This window comes from Rhodamnia argentea, chromosome 3 (assembly GCF_020921035.1).
Source record: "Rhodamnia argentea isolate NSW1041297 chromosome 3, ASM2092103v1, whole genome shotgun sequence".
Taxonomy (NCBI): Eukaryota; Viridiplantae; Streptophyta; class Magnoliopsida; order Myrtales; family Myrtaceae; genus Rhodamnia; species Rhodamnia argentea.
The window spans coordinates 12,291,399-12,309,449 of record NC_063152.1 but is presented as its reverse complement, the minus strand read 5'-3'; the positions used below and the strand labels follow the sequence as shown (position 1 = coordinate 12,309,449).

Genomic DNA, 18,051 nt, shown 5'->3' with positions numbered 1-18,051 from the left:
CAATTATTTTCTCATGGCTAGGATTAGTACAGTAATTGGAGGAACTTTGAATGTGTTGAGGAAGTATTGACAAAATTGTGAGCTCATGATTTGTCAGTGCTCGTCATAAAAACAAAGCATAGCCACTGCCAGGGACTGAAAATGAAATCTTGCTAACACCAAGGACTGATGCTATAATTTCCTCAAATATTGGGCATCCATTGAGAACGACTTGGATAGTGTGCTGTGAGTTGTCCGAAGTCATTTCCACCAGAAGCGGAGGCTGCGGAGCCCACCGGGGGAAAAGGCTACGCGGACTGGTTACGCCTTTTAATAGTTGATCAGGTGCTCCGAGAGAGGAAACCCTCGGTAGAGAAATACTTTGTGAGAATGGACTCGGGAAAGAGCTCGGAGGCCGGAAGCAGTGGCGCCGGCGGTGCGTCGTCGGCCACTGACTACGAGGTCTTCTTGAGTTTCAGAGGGCTGGACACTCGCCAAGGATTCACGGATTTCCTTTACCACGATATGCTAGACGCGAACATCCGTGTTTTCTTGGACAAGGAAGAGCTCCACGTAGGTAAAGAAATAGCCGGCGAGCTACCGAAGGCCATCGAGAAGTCGAGGATCTACGTACCCATCTTCTCTAAAGGTTATGCTTCGAGCGTGTGGTGCCTGCGCGAGCTCGCGCACATGGTGGAGTGCTGGAAATCCAAACCATCCGAGAAGGAGATCATGCCGATTTTCTACGACGTGGGATCTGACGATGTTAAGCTCAAGTCTCCACTTTACGTGGGCGCTTTGGGTGAGCACGAGAAGAAATATGGCCGCGAGAGGAGGGAGAAGTGGGAGGATGCCCTCCAAAGCGTTTCCAGAATCAGAGGATGGGAGCTGAAAAGCCAAGGGTACGTATGTTTCCATTGATCTCTCTGTTTTGGGACTTTCACTATATACCCAAGCTTGGATAAGATCTCGTTTAGGCGGTTTGAAATTCTCTCTCTTTGGTAAGTCGGGAGGGTGTGAGGGGATTGGGTTAATAAATACAAGGAGCATGTCTTTTGTAATTTCTGTGTTTTTCCTCTAATTCTTTCATTCGTAGATCTAGTTTTATCCATCTTTGTGTTTATCACCCGTTGGAAGTGTCAGTATTTTGATTGCAAACCACTTCCTGAATGTCATGAGATTATCCTTCACAATTTCGACTTAGATGATTCGCTAATGTGGCCTGGCAGGTGCTGGGAATTCATTAAATCGGTGGTACGAGATATTTCGATGAAGCTGAAGACAAAAGACAAACACGTCGCCGAGCATTTAGTTGGGGTGGATGATCCAGTGGAAGCCGTTCTAAACTTGTTGGACGTGGACTCAGGGGGCATGCGGTTTTTACTAATCCACGGAATGGGGGGAATCGGTAAAACGACTCTCGCTCAGCTTGTGTTCAACAAGCTGAATTCCCTCTTCAGTCATTGCTGCTTCCTGGAAAATGTCCGGGAATCCTCCTTGCACAGCTCCGGACTTGTAACTTTACAGGAACGATTATTATCTGACACGATTGGTTCAGGCTTTCACTACGGAATTAACGATGTCAACAGTGGGGTCAACACGATTAAAAAAGGACTTTTTAACAGGAAAGTTTTCATCGTCCTCGATGATGTGGATGATGAAGAGCAACTTGAGAAACTAGCCATGAAGCATGTTTCGTTTGGCTCGGGAAGCAGAGTTATTTTGACAACCAGGAACAGAAGCATCATAGAAGCCGACCAAACTTTGGAGTACGAAGTGAAGCAGTTGGATTCCATTCAATCACTCGAGCTTTTCAGCAGACATGCTTTTGGAAGGGATTCTCCTCCAGATGATTACGTTGATCTTTCGAGACAAGTAGTTTCTACAACTGGAGGACTTCCCTTAGCTCTCAAAGTCATAGGCTCATCACTTCGTCGACGAAACGAAGCCTCGTGGAAAGGTGTGTTGGAACGTCTGAGCAAAATACCTCCTGAAGAGGTCCAGGGCAAGCTGAAGATCAGCTACGATGCCCTGAGTCCCGAGCAAAAACAGATCTTTCTCGATATCGCCTGTTTGTTTGTAGACCAAGAGAAGACAAATGCATTTTACATGTGGAAAGATTGTGAGTTCTTCGTGGACTATTCGATTTCAGACCTTGCCTGCAGGTCCTTGATAAAGATAACTGATGACAACAAATTCTCGATGCACGACCAACTAAGAGAGCTCGGCAGGCAAATCGTATATGGAGACAAGAGGCCGGTGGATCCAAGCGAGCAGAGCAGGTTGTGGGTTCCTGAGAAGGCCAATGAGATCATAAGAGAAAAAAAGGTAAACTATACGTTTGACCATAAAATTTTAGACTTTTCCCAATATTTCAGTTATTAATTAGGAGCCCATTTTTAATCGAGAGACACAGAACTTGAACACGTTTTTAATATACTACTTTACTATTGAATGGCAGAGAAAGGAGGCCATTGAAGCAGTCTGCCTAGATGGAGGAACCTATACGGGCAAAGAGTTTTCAAGGCTTCCAAACATAAGGTTCCTCAATTTAAATGGGGGAGATTTAGATGGAGACTTTGAGAGTCAGCTTAAAAAGTTAAGATACATGTCCTGGCAGCACTGTCCTCGAGAGCTCTCGGCCATCAATTTCCACCCAAGCAATGCTGTAGTTCTCGACCTGTCTTTCGGTTCCATCACAGAGGACTGGGCTGGATGGAGTCAAATCAAGGTACCATCTATTGCTATATTTGTTTATCGTTATCTCTATCGTATTGTCTCACTTAATTTTTATGCTCTTAGTTAAAACTGACCATACCATAACTATATAGGCAAAAACCTATTGTACATAAAATGGCTCGTAAAGGGGTTAATCAAGTCCATTCCACAAGTAAAATTTAGATGACTAAGTTGGTCTCGTAATCAAGGCCACTAAATTAGATTGTATGGAATTGATATATAGGTGGATATATGTGGATCAGGTCGGATAGGTGTTAGTACTAGATGAACGGATCTATGTGGGTTAAATGAGGAAAATGAGTCGAACTCAATTACATCTAAGTTCCAGCGCGCAATCATTTATTGCCTCTAAATTGGCAAGCTATTTGTAACAGGTTGCCAAGAAGCTTAAAGTTCTAGATCTCTCATTCTGCAAGGGCATGACCAGGACTCCGGACTTCTCTCATTACTTGAGTTTGGAGAGATTGATCCTTCAATGGTGCGGAGGTCTGATTGAGGTTGATGGCTCCCTCGAAAAGCTTAAGTGCCTGATTTACTTCAAAGCGCGTGGGTGTGAAGATCTTAGGGAGTTGCCAGAAGGAATCGGAGGGTTAGAGAAGCTCGAGTACTTGGATTTAAGCTATTGCAAGAGTTTGAGGAAGCTGCCTGAATCATTCACGAGAATGGCATCACTGGTAGAGTTGGATCTCTCATATACGGCTATCACAAGATTACCCGACTCCATTGGTAACCAAAAGCACTTGTCGGTACTTAAACTGGAACATGTAGAAATCGATGAACTTCCCGATTTTATCGGCAATCTACGGGAACTGAAGTTTCTCTTTCTATCGGGAACTAAAATAAAGGTACTTCCAGTCTCGATTGGGAACTTGGAATCACTACTCGAGTTGGATGTCTCGTATACACAAATTGAGTGGTTACCCGAATCTATTGGTAACCACAAGCGCTTGTCAGTACTTAAATTGGGAGGTGTAAAAATCGATGAACTTCCCGATTCTATCAGCAATCTATGGGAACTGAAGTTTCTCTTTCTATCGGGAACTAAAATAAAGGTACTTCCGGTCTCGATTGGGAACTTGAAATCGCTACTCGAGTTGGATGTCTCAGATACAAAAATTGAGCTGTTACCCGAATTTATTGGAGGCCTGAGTAGATTGAAAGTCCTCAAAATTTCGAGATCTCCTATGAGGGAGTTACCTCAGAGCATTGTCGAGCTAAAAGAGCTAGAAGAGCTACATGCCGAGGAATGCCTGTATTTGGAGTGGGAAATTCCGGAGGACATTTGGAAATTATCACTTTTGAGAGTTCTAAACTTGCAATTTAGCCCTGTCAGGAATGCTCTTGTGACGGTCAAACCACTTTCTCGCCTAGAGGAATTAGGGTTATACTATTGCGACAAACTCGAACTATTGCCTGAGCTTCCCACAAGTTTGACAAGCCTAAGCTTTGGATCAAGTTCGCTGCGGGGGGTTCCAGATCTCTCGAGCCTAACTAAATTGTCGGATTTGACCTATGGGGGTCATGATGAGAGCTATTGTCCTCTGTTCATCCAAGATGGTCCATGCCGACAATCGCTCACGTTCCTTCCACCGTCTCTGTCAACGTTGTCACTTGAATTGCATGAATCGAAAACCAGTTTGTCATTCCGTGGCGACTTCAAAAAATTGACGCGTCTGCGCATTGATGAATGCCTTTGGAAGGAAGTTCAACTCGATGGGCTTGAGCAGTTGATTGATTTTACAGTGGGAGCGGCAGAACTCCTTGAGGGATTCGCCGGTCTTTCGAGTCTGAAGAGGTTGAAGCTGTTGAGCCTGTGTGATTGCCCAAATCTGACTGCGATCCAAGGGCTTGGTTCGGTGGAGTCGTTGGAGCGACTGTGGATAAAGTGGTGTCCTAAGATTGGAAGTCTGGACGATCTATCGGATTTGAAAAAGCTGGAGACGTTGTCGATTCGCGAATGCGATGAGCTCGTGGCAGTTAAGGGCCTGCGTGAACCAGAGACTCTCAAAAGACTTGAATTTAACAATCCCGAATTATTGACAAGTTTCCCTACGTATTCAACTCGAGAGAACCAGCGAAGACCTTGCAAATTGTATACTCTTGGTCAAACCCCGATGGTGCAGACCGCCTTTATTCCTACTCCTTTCCTGGACCTCCAAGGCTGTACTTCGCCGGTAATTTCGAGAATCTGCAGCTTTCCCAAAATTATTCTCGTATGGATCAAGCGGAGTAACGAAGTTTCCTAAGATCGTTGAGGAGAAGTGCCGGCACACCACATCCGTTCCTGAGCTGAATGCTCTTTATCAGTGTAAAAGCCCAGAGAAAAGATAGCTTGCCACGAAATTGGATATCAAATCCCGTTTGGGTCGGTTTTGGCCAAATATCGCTAACGTGGACCACAACTGTCTTGCAGGGTATGACTAACTTACATGTACAATATTTTTCTTTTATTTTCTCAAGTTTTCACTTTTTTTTCTTTTATTTTATTATAACTATGGCTCGCAAGGTTGCCGGCTAGCGAGATAAGGGTGTCGGCTCTGGTTGGGATTTGGGCGAAGGCGCGGGGGCCCTTGCCTGTTGGGCGGTGACAACCGCGACGCCATCGCCTAGTCTAGGCGAGGGTCACAACGCCCTGGCCGGCCACATATGAGGGCCGCCATCCCACCGAAGGGGTGGTGATTAAAACCGGAGAATTCTTTACTTCATCCCGACCCTCGCCTCCTATAGCTAAACATCGATAGTTCTTTGGCGACATATAATCAGTCTCTTTTGAAGTAGTGTGAGCCTATTTTCAAGCACAACATGCTTGGTTGTTCCCGAGCACTTCCACAAATTGAAAACAATCTCAATAGAATCATACCAGCAGGCTATCATTTATTAATCTTAGTCGACAATATTAGTAGCAAGTTATTCTTACTGACTTTGAAGACGAAGATTCTCACCAAAAGTAGAGGAACGTTTTGGCAATATTTCATTGAAAACCAGTTACCTACTCTAATACCAAACTAATACAGTAAAGACGAATATAACTCAATCGCTAGATTTATATTATTGGGGTTATTGTACATCGGTTATGAAATGGCAATTGATTATACGGACCGGGCTTAGACATCAAACCCGTCACCACATCGGTAATCATCGGTTTAAGGGCGTCGGTAAGATGATTCACCACATGATTGGCGAAATCATTTTGGTCTTCCTCCAACACCCTTTTAATGGTGGCTACCGTAGCAGCGTCCGGCACCTACTCTCTCCTTTGTTCGTGGGTGAGCTCTCTTGGTATATCACCCAGAACTCCACTCGGAACAACATTGACATTATCCGAGCCATCATTCGACAATCGCTAAGGAGAATGACTCTCGCCGGTGATGCCAACCTGATTTTTATTTTTTGCCATAGCACTTCCTCAAATTGAACCACAAATAGTCCTACCGGGCATTCCAAAAAGATGTTTCGTCTGATATCGTCCGTGACGAAAGACCTTCCATCGAAAAGCTTAGAGCTTTCGTATTTATTGTTTGAACGGAGTCTTGTGATGACTCTGGACAAGAAGTAAAATAAATGTAAAACGATAAATAAGACGATAAAGGTAAATGCTTAATAAAATAAATTGCAAAGCAAAAGATAAGTATTTTTCCTTACCAAAAAAAAATATATATAAGTATTTGATTGTTGATTGATTGGCTCGTCACGTCTCTGACGATTCATAGCCTGGTACAAAGGTATAACCGTCACTTGCGGTTACTCACGTGCACTTTATCCTTAGATTCTCGGTTTGGCTTTCGTAACTGCTCTCCTTATTCTTTAAACGGTTTAAAGTAGTAACTTAACTGCTCCGCACAATTATCGCCGGGACGTACAGACATCATGGTGTCGTCGACATTTCCATCCGGCCTGCTGTTGATTTACCGTGTTTTCGGCTACCAATGTGAGTCTTTTCGTGGGCCTTGCGACATCCAATGGGCTCCGCAATCATTTAACGCCCAAATCGATTTTTGTTGTCAACACCAAGAATCGGACCGACTCCCTAGAAATTGGACCAAATTGACCGGTCCGATCAAGTCCTTTTTCTTACCCCTACTTCAGACCTCTATTCCTAGAACTTTCCCTGGTTGAATGGTCTTTAATTTTCTCCCGGTGGGCCCCCCTTCTGGTGGACTTGACTATCAAATAGTCGAGTCTACGTCAACTCTAATTTATAGGCAAGTCGTTCTCAATGGATATCAAATATCCAGGAAATTACAGGGTTAGTCCTTGGTTTTCTCAAGATTTCATTTTCAGTCCACAGCTGGCAGCTATGCTTTTTTTTTTTTTTTGGTTTTCCAAAGATTACATTTTTATTTTTCTTCCTTAACTCTAGGACTTTTTCAGATATTGTTTTGGCATTTAGGTGATATTTTTTAAATGGATTTAGATTTCTTTTACTTGGACAGAAAATTTCCAGCTTTATTATTAGCTAATTCGTATTCTAGATCTGTTTGTACTGACTCTATCTTTTTTTTTTTTTTTTTTTTGGTAAGGACTATCTTTTATGTTTTGGTTTTTCATTTTTTTAAAAAAAATTTTGCGGTACTCGCACCTTGACTTTTTTTAATCTTAAGCATATCGAAACTCTCATATAGAAATGTCGACATGTATATTAACTTTCTAAATTTTGGATATGATGCGAGAATATGCATACGAGTACTCGAATTGAATAATCCGGAGAAAACTTGCAAGTGTTATTCTTCAATACATCTAACGAAGTTCGTTTGTAAGAAAGTTTGGATACTACCTTAGAAAACCTACAATCCGTAATATATCCGACCCATTCGTAACAAAACTACAATCGTGTTGCCAAGTGTAAAGACTCATCACTCGTAGCGAATTAGCTTTGGCTCCGGTAGGGGTTGAAGTAGACCGAGCCTATTACAAGCACAACATGCTTGGTAGTTTTCAGGCACTTGCACGAGTTTAAAAAGCATCTCATTATAATCATATCAAAAGGTTATCATTAATTAATGTTAGTTGGTAGCAAGTTATTATCATGACTTACTAAAAACCTTTTTATTTTTTTCGGCATGACCTTTCGGTCCACATCTTCTAGATTGATAGGATCATACGTAAGGCGCCTGACAAAAGCACAGAAAGGTCGTCCCATCCCTCCCTGGATAAAAATAAGGACAAACCAGTGTGCTCTAGCTTCAGACATGAATTCGGTCGGGAAAGTGAGTTGGAAAATCCCGAATATTGAGAAAATTATTAAAAAAAATTAAAATTTATTATAATGATATCAATTTAGTCTAATATACTTTAAAATACTCGTAACGTACAAATTTCATTTGATTGTGTGTCGTTGACAAGGATCGGGATACATATTATGTCACCGGTAAAAGAACAAATTTCATATTACAACCGGTACTTTTCGTGTCGGATGTTGACACGCATAAGATTTAAGCTGGGAAATTTGGCCGCAGTTGTCTGAATATGATGTTTGGCATTATTCAGAGATTAGTCAAGTCAGGGAAAGTTCTAGGAAAGAGGCCTCAAGCGTAATTTGAACGAAACTCAGTAGTGACCCCGCAGTCTATTTTTTATGCAAAAAAACAGCGGTTGGCATTATCGAAGACTATTCAACCAGGGAAAGTTATGGGAAAGAGGTCTCAATCCTGGCAACTATAAACGAAAGTCAGTAGCGACTCCTCAGCCTCTCTTTAATGCAAACACAAAGTGAAAGTTCCTTTCATTGATCAGGTGCGCTTTTGGAGAGTAAACTCTCAGGCGAAAACACTTGCGAGAATGGACATGGGAAAGAGCTCGGAGGCTGAAACGAGCGGCGGTGAGCCGTCGGTGATCGACTATGAGGTGTTCTTGAGTTTCAGAGGGCCGGACACTCGCCAAGGATTCACGGATTGCCTTTACCATGCTATGGTAGAGGCAAACATCCGTGTTTTCTTTGATGAGGAAGAGCTTCACATCGGAAAAAAATTAGACGCTCAGCTACCAACGGCCATAGAAAAATCGAAGATCTACGTACCCATCTTCTCTAAAGATTATGCTTCGAGTGCGTGGTGCCTTCGCGAGCTCAAGCGCATGGTGGATTGCATGGAATCAAAACCATCCGAGAAGGAGATTTTGCCTATTTTCTACGACGTGAAAGCTGCCGATGTTAAGCTCAGGTCTCCACTATACGTCGGTGCTTTGGAGAATCATAAGAAGAGGTTTGACGACCAGACGATCCAAGAGTGGGAGGATGCCCTCAAACGTGCAGCCAAATTCAAAGGATGGCAGCTGGAAAAGCAAGGGTATGTAGGTGTCCTAAAGTACTCTATAACCTATGTATTAGACTTTGATTATGTACGGAAACTTGAATAAGATCTCGTTTAGGCAGTTTTAAATTGAATGAATACCATCTGTGATTTGGAAGCTGTTTTTGGTACCTGAATCAATCAAAATTTGTGTGCTTGTGAGTCCCTGATGATTAAAATAAATCATTCACTTGATGAGTCGATTGCAACCGCTTGCTAAGTCTCCTGAGGTTATCTTTTACAATTTCGAGTTGGATGATTTGCTGATGTTGCAGGCACTGGAATTTCATTAAAAGGTTGGTACGGGAGATTGTGATGAAGCTAAAGACAAGAGACAAATATGTTGTCGAGCATTTAGTTGGAATGGATGATCAAGTGGAAGCGGTTCTGAAGTTGTTGGACATGGGCTCCGGGGGCATGCGCTTTGTGCTAATCCATGGAATGGGCGGAATCGGCAAAACGACTCTCACTAAGGATGTGTTCAACAAACTGAATTCCCTCTTCAGTCATAGCTGCTTCTTGGGAAATGTCCGGGAATCTTCGGTTAGCTTGGGCTTCGTAAGTTTACAGAAACAGCTATTGTCTAACATGTTGGGTTCGGACTTTCGAGATGAAATAAACGATGCCGACGATGGGATCGAGGTGATTGTGAAGCGACTGTCTAACAGGAAAGTCTTCATCGTCCTTGACGACGTCAATGATGAGGAGCAACTCGAGAAACTAGCCATCAAGCGTCTTCCGTTTGGCTCAGGAAGCAGAATTATAATTACAACTAGGAACAAAAGAGTCGTTGAAGCTGACCAAACTTTGCGGTACGAAGTGAAGCCATTGGATCCCGTTCAGTCGCTTGAGCTTTTCACTAGACATGCTTTTGGAGGCAATCCTCCTCCAAATGATTATGTCAATCTTTCGAAACAAGTAGTTTCTACAACCGGAGGACTTCCCTTGGCCCTCGAAGTTGTAGGCTCATTACTTCGTCGCCAAAGCAAAGCCTCCTGGTTTGAAGTACTGGAAAATCTGAGGGAAGTACCTCATGAAAAGGTTCAGGACAAGCTGAAGATCAGCTACAATGGGCTGAGTTCGGAGCAAAAACAGATCTTTCTCGACATCGCCTGTCTCTTTGTGGACGAAGACAAGACGAATGCATACTACATGTGGAAAGATTGTGGGTTTTCTCCGGTTTATTCTGTTGAAGTCCTTGTCTGCATGTCGTTGATAAAGATTACTGATGACAACAAATTCTGGATGAACGATCAATTGAGAGATCTCGGTAGGAAAATTGTCCGTGGAGATACGAGGCTGATGGATCAAAGAAAGCAAAGCAGATTGTGGGTTCCTGAGACGGCCAGTGATATCGTAGGAACAAAAGAGGTAAACTATACGTTTGACCATCAAATTTTAGACTTTTCTCAATATTTCAGTTATTGATTAGGAGCCCATTTTTAATCGAGAGACACAGAACTTGAACACGTTTTTAATATACTGCTTTACTATTGAATGGCAGAGAAAGGAGGCCATTGAAGCAGTCTGCTTAAGAGGAGGAACCTATACGGGCAAAGAGTTTTCAAGGCTTCCAAACATAAGGTTCCTCAAATTATTTGGGGGACATTTAGATGGAGATTTTGAGAGTCAGCTTAAAAAGTTAAGATACGTGTCCTGGCAAAGGTGTCCTCGAGACCTCTTGGCCATCAATTTCCATCCAAGCAATCTTGTAGTTCTCAACGTGTCTGATAGTTCCATCACAGAGGACTGGACCGGATGGAGTCAAATCAAGGTACCATCCGTCGATATAATTGTTTGTCTTTATCTCCATTGAGTTGTCTCGCGTAGTTTAATCGTTTCTCTGATAATCTGTCGTAAATAAAATGATGACTCGGATTAATCAGGGTCATTCCACAAGTTAAACCAAGGTGATTCAGCTGGTCTTGTTTTACAATTAGATTGTATTGAAATGATACATAGTTGGATAAATGTTGGATAGGTACTAGTATTAGATGAATGGATCTATGAGGGTCAAAGGAGGAAAATTAGTCTACCCATTTACATCTAATTTCCAGCTATTGTAACAGGTTGCGGAGAAGCTCAAAGTTCTAGATCTCACATATTGCTACAACATGACCAGGACTCCAAACTTCTCTGGTTATTTGAGTTTAGAGAGATTGATCCTTAAAGATTGCACAAGTCTGGTTGAGATAGATGGTTCCTTCGAAAAGCTCAAGTGCCTGATCTACTTCAATGCGAATTGGTGTACGGATCTTACGGAGTTGCCCAAAGGGATTGGAGAGTTAGAGAAGCTCGAGTACTTGTACTTAGGGAACTGCAAAAAGTTGAGGAAGCTGCCTGAATCATTTGCGACAGTGACATCGCTGATTGAGTTGGATCTCTCGTATACAGCTATCACGAGATTGCCTGATTCCATAGGTAGCCAAAAGCGCTTGTCGGTTCTTAAACTGCAAGGTACAAAAATCAATAGACTTCCCACTTCTGTTGTGAATCTACCAGAACTCAAGTCTCTCTTTCTATCACAAGCTTCCATAGAGAAACTTCCGGTCTCGATTGGGAAGTTGGAATCGCTACTCGAGTTGGATGTCTCGGCAACAAATTGTCTGCGGTTACCTGGATCTATTGGAAACCTATGTAGATTAAAAGTCCTCAATCTTGCGTCTTCTTTGATAAGGGAGCTACCGCCTAGCATTGTCGAGCTAAAAGAGTTGGAAGAGCTACATGCCGAGGATTGCCGGGATCTAGAGTGGGAAATTCCCGAGGGCATTGGGGAGTTAAAGCTTTTGAGAGTTCTTAACTTGGAATTTACCCTTACTAGAAATGTTCCGGAGTCGATCCAACTTCTTCCTCACCTAGAGATGTTGGGACTATGTGGTTGTAGCAAACTCGAAGTCTTACCTAAGCTTCCCGCAAGTTTGATAAGCCTAAGCTTTGGATCAAGTTCGCTGAAGCGGGTCGAGGATCTCTCAAACCTAACTAAATTGGCGGAGTTGAGGTATAGTGGTCATGCTGAGAACTTTCATCCCTTGTTCTCCCTAGATGGTCCATGCCGACAATCCCTCGTGTTCCTTCAACCGTCTCTGTCAACATTGTCGCTCCAATATCATGAATCCAGAACCAGTTTATCATTTGGTCAAGACTTGAGAAACTTGACACGTTTGTTCATGTATAAATGTTGGTGGAAGGAGGTTCAGCTCAATGGGCTTGAACAGTTGATTGAATTCGAAGTGGAAGGGTTAGAACTCCTCGAGGGATTTGCCGGTCTTTCAAGTTTGAAGAGGTTGAGGCTGTTGACGCTGATCGATTGCCCTAATCTAACTGCGATCCAAGGTCTCGAATCGCTGGAGTCGTTGGAGCATTTGGACGTAAGCGGGTGTCTTGAGATTGAAAGTCTAGACCTATCGGATCTGAAAAAGCTCAAGTCCTTGAAAATTCAAGAATGCGAAGGGCTTCAGGAAGTTAAGGGCCTGGATGAACTAAAGTCGCTCACAAATTTGGAATTGATCGGCTGCATATCATTGAGTGACGGATACAATTCGAAACTACCAGGTGAGTGCTCACAAACAATTCTCGGCTGCCCAAATTTTAGTCCTGATATGATTCAAAGCAGAGTCGGCATGAACAAGCAACGGATGGTCCGGCAACCAAAAAGGGAAAGAGAACTGGGAATGTAAGATGAGGCGGCCATTCTGTCGGGCTCGCGCTCGCGTGTTACTAATAAGTAAGCACCATTTTTGTGGCATTCAAGCGAAGAGATGATCGACTCGAAGATTGGTCATACTCCGATGATTCTCACGTTATTTGTAAATGCTATATTTAACAAGCTTTTCATGTTGAATTTATGTGATGGACACAAAGTTTACGAGTCGATGCCTATTGAGAAGCAATTGACTTTCTATTTAGATCTTCACTTCCTTTTCCAAGAAATACCTGAACTTGTGGTATGTCGGCAAACAAACAGGTCAACATCAGTTCCGTTAGCCCCTATTGTATTCGCAGCTTCTTTAGTTGTAACAAATTTGTCACAAGATGGCATGACGTACCTCGAATTATTCCTTGTTTTCCTCGAATTTAATGCAAACCACGAGGGCCTGAAAATGGAACGAAAACCTATCAGAAGCATGGAGGCGCCGCCACTGTCGCTGTCATCGCCGCCTTTGAAGAGGCAGATGAGGACCACAGCTCTCGCCCGATTGGGCCTGCGCCGGAGAACTCCGTGAACTATAATAAGAGCATCATGATCAATCGTTTGGAAGAACTTGTACTGCAAACCTACAGCTACGTGCTCTAGCTAAGAGGGCTTCCATGCTGTTTGCCATCGGAAACCATTGTACTCCTTGGCCGGATTTGTCTTACCCAATAGCTATCTCCACTCTATGCATGACGTTAATTAAGAGAAACAAACTGGGCAGATTTGGTGTGAAAGGGCTTTGAATGAATCCACTAGTAATGCTAAATTCAATCTTCACAAAGATCTCTGGACAATTTAGCACATCTTCCTCACTATGCATTGGACAATCTATATTTATTGAGGGATTTGTTTCCAAATTTGGAACCAAATCTGAAATTGTAATCAATTACAAGATGAATCCGCAGCATTGGAAACGTAAGGGCCATCAGCAACTCCACATGACAGATGGATGATATTATACGGTTAATTTGCCTCAGACCCTGCCAAGTTAGAGAAAACAATGGTCTAGGAACAAAGGATGTCATCATTTCCACTTTAACAATCACCTGAATTAATTACTTTTCACGTTTCTTTAGAAGGTTCAGCTACTAATGAAACAAACCATATGAAACTGTGGAAGTTATACATCTCGTGCGGCAGAAGTCACGTAACATTTGTATTGATGCGTGCATCATTAAAATGCCTGAATGTCCTCCACTTTGATGCAATTTGTTGTACCAAACTATCGATATCAATTCACAGGATTTACACACGAAGCAGAGCAAAATCTGCCCCGCCTCCATTGTCAATTATCATCAATCAAATTGGTTGGCTCGCTCAAAACGTACTTGGGCAATTCGTACTTCGCACCTGCAACAATCAGCATCGCACGGATTAGATGATGGACAGGACAACATATATGGAAAAGATTCATAGGCGGTGGTGGGCGAGAAGTGGGTGGGGGACTGGGAGAATAGATGGATAGAGCACCTCTTTCATCGTAGCATATTGTCAAGTCAGCTCTCTGAACAATCACACCAGCACTATCCACAATTGCTTGGGCAAGCGTTAGATCTGCTTCTGCTGCAGCATGCAGGGCATCCCATATCTCTGAAAGCAGAATTAAATTGCTTAACAAGTCTACAACAGTGACATCAAATGAGAGAGAGAGATAATTACTACAGAAATTGAAAGGAAGTTCGGTAATATACAACAGAAAACATAGCTAAGTCATCAAGATATTGACATGCCAACTTATGTCAGTTCCTTCACCATCTTCAGTCTCTCTAAAAGTTTCAACACTAAAAATGCACAGAACATGAGGCTTGAACTTGTGCTCTCCAGCTAAACAGGCTCTCTCAGACACACACACATTGTCATACTTCATGGAGGGATGCAGAAGCAGGTTGCTATGAAGGTTTTCTTAACTGTAGACAAGGAAGATGGATGTGCAAAGCTTCCAAAATCCCACGAGCCTTTGGGGACATCCGTTTATCATCATATTATTGAAATGGCACAAAATTATGCCGGAATACATGTGATCAGTTGATAACAAAGCAATTACTGCCTTGTCAAGAGTGCAAAGAATTGCAACTCAAAGCAAATTAGTGTAGGCTACAGCGAGAGTTGCAGTAGCCTAAGCCTATTTTCAAGTATAACATGCTTGGCAGTTTTCAGGAACCTTCATAAATTGAAAAGAATATCAATATAATCATCTCAACAGGTTATCAGTTGTATTTTTAGTCGACAATATTAGTAGCAAGTTACTTTTTGACTTACTAAAAGCCTTTCATTTTGGGGGGTGACCTTTTAATATTCAATGTGTGCCACGTCTTCTAAATAGGATCATACTTCAGGCGTCTGACCTAAGAATGGGTCTAAGCAACTTGAAGTAAAAAACATATCTTCAATGATTGTCATCCCACACAATCATTTCAACAGCAAAGAAAGTTTGTTTCATGTAATAGACTGCCTCGTCCTTACATGTAAACAACCCCCAATCCCTCCCCGTCCTCATGGGTGGGTCCCACACCTGCCCACTCACCACATACAAGAATTCCAGAAATCCACCTTTGAATTGGTTAAAAGTGAGAGATTTAGGGCAAAACTTACTAAATGTTCAAATCATTTAGGATAATCAAAGATGATAGTGCGTATGAAAACAACTGCAGCTTGGCAAAGGCAAAGCAAAAGAGTGTCAAGACTTGCTAATTAATCTAGCAGTGTAAAAGTATAACCCCACTGAAATTTTAAAAATGACTGAATAAGTAGGCCCATAAATATTTTAACTCATCAAAGTTCTAGCCTTTACAAGTCTCAATATGAAAAGTGACAGGTAAGTATATTCTCCGAAAAGGGATCCCTAATTCTGAACAATCCATGTAGTCCACTTTCTAGCAAACAGTATTGTACCACTCATGAGGTACAGGAAGGCAACCGCAACATTTTACTGGACGAGCTTTATCCAATTGCTGTTCGTAATTCAATTTATTTTAATACTTGACGAGCGAACAGTAAAACATAGGAAACTTTACATTCCACAACCATCTTTCCATAAACATAAGTAGAAGAAAATTTGCGGCAAGTAAGCCTCCCATACAGAAACAACGTCACTAAGGCAACTCATTGCATTCCTGAGTTCAAGAAAACAACATCACTAATACCAACTTCTAGTGTCAAAGGTATAGTGACCACTTTCTAAGGAATAGGCGCACATAAATAGGCCATGGACACTCAAATCAAGAAAAAACCAGTTCCTGTGATTTTAACAGTAGAAAATAGCTCTAATCACAAGAAGACCAACACATATCGAATGAGTTCCCCCAAAATAAGAAGGTAAGCCGTGCCCTGCTTTCCCATGGAAAGCATATTTCTCATGCAATGTGAGTTATCTATAGTTTTGTAGTTAACAGCAGCATGATAAATACGCTACGCAGCACATTTAAGCACGAAGCATCACAATTCAAAAGGAAATTGCTCAAACATGGTCAAACAAAGATAGCACTTACGACTCACATTGTTATGATCTACCCAATTTGCAAAGCGTAGTTTTCCCCTCACCCGCGCAGGATGGGCGGGTGAAGGTGAAGGGTGGTTACCATGCATTACATATTAACACCATCTTATCCTAACAATGTAAGAATACCTGGTCTCCCACCATAATGAGGTGCCGTGTCCCAAAACTCCTCACGCAGCTTCATCAGTTGTGTCCTTGTAATTGGTTCAGGATGCTTCCAAGGTTTTGGCTTCCTAATTCTCTTAGAAGAGTCTGTCAACAACAATACAAACAATAAGATAGCAATCAAATTGTTCAGCTTCCAGCTGAAATGATGTGACAAGTGCACTGAATGTGCTGGCAGTAGGCAGAGCAATATGTAGAAATGCAATGATAAAAAGTGTTTCTGATACCAAATAGTGGATAGATAATTTCAAGGACTTTACCTAGCGTTGATGTTTTATAAATTTTTCGACATGAACTCCCCCATCCCACATAAGAATGTCATGAAAAAAAGAATTACTCTGAAACACTTAGGTGACCAAATTTGACAATCAACGTAAACACAGAATATCACAGAGAAAAGGTTGACCAATGTAAACTTCCAAGAAGGCTCAAGGGAAGAAGATAACTGGCCACTGCTGTTTAAATGAAGCGAGGAGAATATCAAGGGGAGCATCCACCAGTACGCTCAAACCCTTTCGAGTTTACATGAAAAGAAAGTCATACAGCCATATGCAAACTACATTTTCTTAACTCCATTAGAAACAAATTCAGTAGACGCCCAAATCATTCTCACTCAGCAGATCAAGTTGTCATACGAACAGAGTTGAAAGTTGAAATATTTACTGGTTTCGGTGAAATCACAGTTCGGTTAATAGATGCGTAATTCATATTAAAAATATTTACAGGTTTAACATGCAGATCCAAATGATTCCTTCAACTCTTCAACTCCCGAAAGAACATGGCCTAGCTGATCACCGTGTCACACATCCTCAACCTCACAAAACTCTATCTCATACACAGCAGCAAGGGTTTAACCTACAGAGGCTTCCACAGGACTGATGCAATCAACAATCGTGGAATTAAGATCCACACCGCTCTGAAGTGTCAAACCCGCTCATCACAGACGCTCCCATCCACTGAAAAGGTAAAAACGCAAAAAGTAGCAGGTAACAATCGAGCACTAAGCTCGACAAGATACAGGAAAGAACTCAATCGTCCCCAACAACATCGGTCTAGGTCACGGTCAACGCTCTAACGAACCAAACTCCAAAAACCCAGCACTCGAAAAATCAAGATCAACAAAACCCAACCGGATGGAAAAATCCCCTCGCGGGACCGGAACCGCGAAGAGCAAGCAGAGAACGATCGGGGGCCGTACCATCTCCTTTGGCCCGAGATCCGGCACAGCCCATCGCATCGAATCGGCCCGCCAATCGGAGGACGAGGACGACGGCGAGGAGGTGAGTCGGAGCTCAACGGAGCCCGGCCAACCAGAGAGAAAGGAACGAGGAAGAGGAGACGGGTTCGGCGGCGGCGGCGGCGAAACGGCGGTGATCGAGCGCTGAAATCGACGCGGGTTTCGGGGGATTTTATGTCGAGTGCGGGAGCGAAGAGAGAAAAAGAAGAGCGAGCGAAAGTCACGAAGAGAAGGAAGAGAGAGAGAGAGATATGGTCGAGTCGAGTGTGGGGTCAGCTGGTTTTCCGTGTCCACGTAGGCAAGAGGTCATTTGTCGTCTCCTTGTTTTCTTTTTCGTTTATTTATTTATTCATTCATTTATTGTTTTTTTTTCCTTTTTCTTGCCAAAAAAGAAAGAATAAAAGAGTCGCCAAAAAAAGTAAAAAAAAAAAAACTGCTGGAGCCTTTTTCATCG

At 42.5% G+C, this 18,051-nt stretch overlaps 2 protein-coding genes across 4 annotated transcripts; one reads left to right on the top strand and one right to left on the bottom strand.

Moving 5' to 3' along the window:
• The first annotated feature begins 369 nt into the window (after window positions 1–369).
• Window positions 370–12,833, top strand: LOC115753793 (disease resistance protein RUN1-like). The gene is made up of 4 exons (XM_048275560.1): window positions 370–881; window positions 9,281–10,376; window positions 10,510–10,779; window positions 11,075–12,833. The coding sequence occupies exons 1-4, from the start codon at window positions 370–372 to the stop codon at window positions 12,680–12,682; spliced, it is 3,486 nt and encodes a 1,161-aa protein (XP_048131517.1). The 3' UTR covers window positions 12,683–12,833.
• Window positions 12,834–13,726: 893 nt separating this feature from the next.
• Window positions 13,727–17,825, bottom strand: LOC115753789 (ubiquitin domain-containing protein 1-like). 3 transcript variants are annotated; one of them, XM_048276369.1, is made up of 4 exons: window positions 17,559–17,825; window positions 16,325–16,447; window positions 14,170–14,319; window positions 13,727–14,049 (listed from the first exon to the last, which is right to left on the bottom strand). In XM_048276369.1, exons 1-4 carry the CDS (start codon window positions 17,590–17,592, stop codon window positions 13,985–13,987), a joined length of 372 nt encoding a protein of 123 aa, XP_048132326.1. In that variant the 5' UTR covers window positions 17,593–17,825; the 3' UTR covers window positions 13,727–13,984. The 3 variants fall into 3 exon arrangements, with proteins under 3 accessions (XP_048132326.1, XP_048132327.1, XP_030548460.1); XM_048276370.1 differs by having other exon boundaries at window positions 14,170–14,301; window positions 17,559–17,824; XM_030692600.2 differs by having other exon boundaries at window positions 14,170–14,289; window positions 17,559–17,815.
• Between the last annotated feature and the right edge of the window lie 226 nt (window positions 17,826–18,051).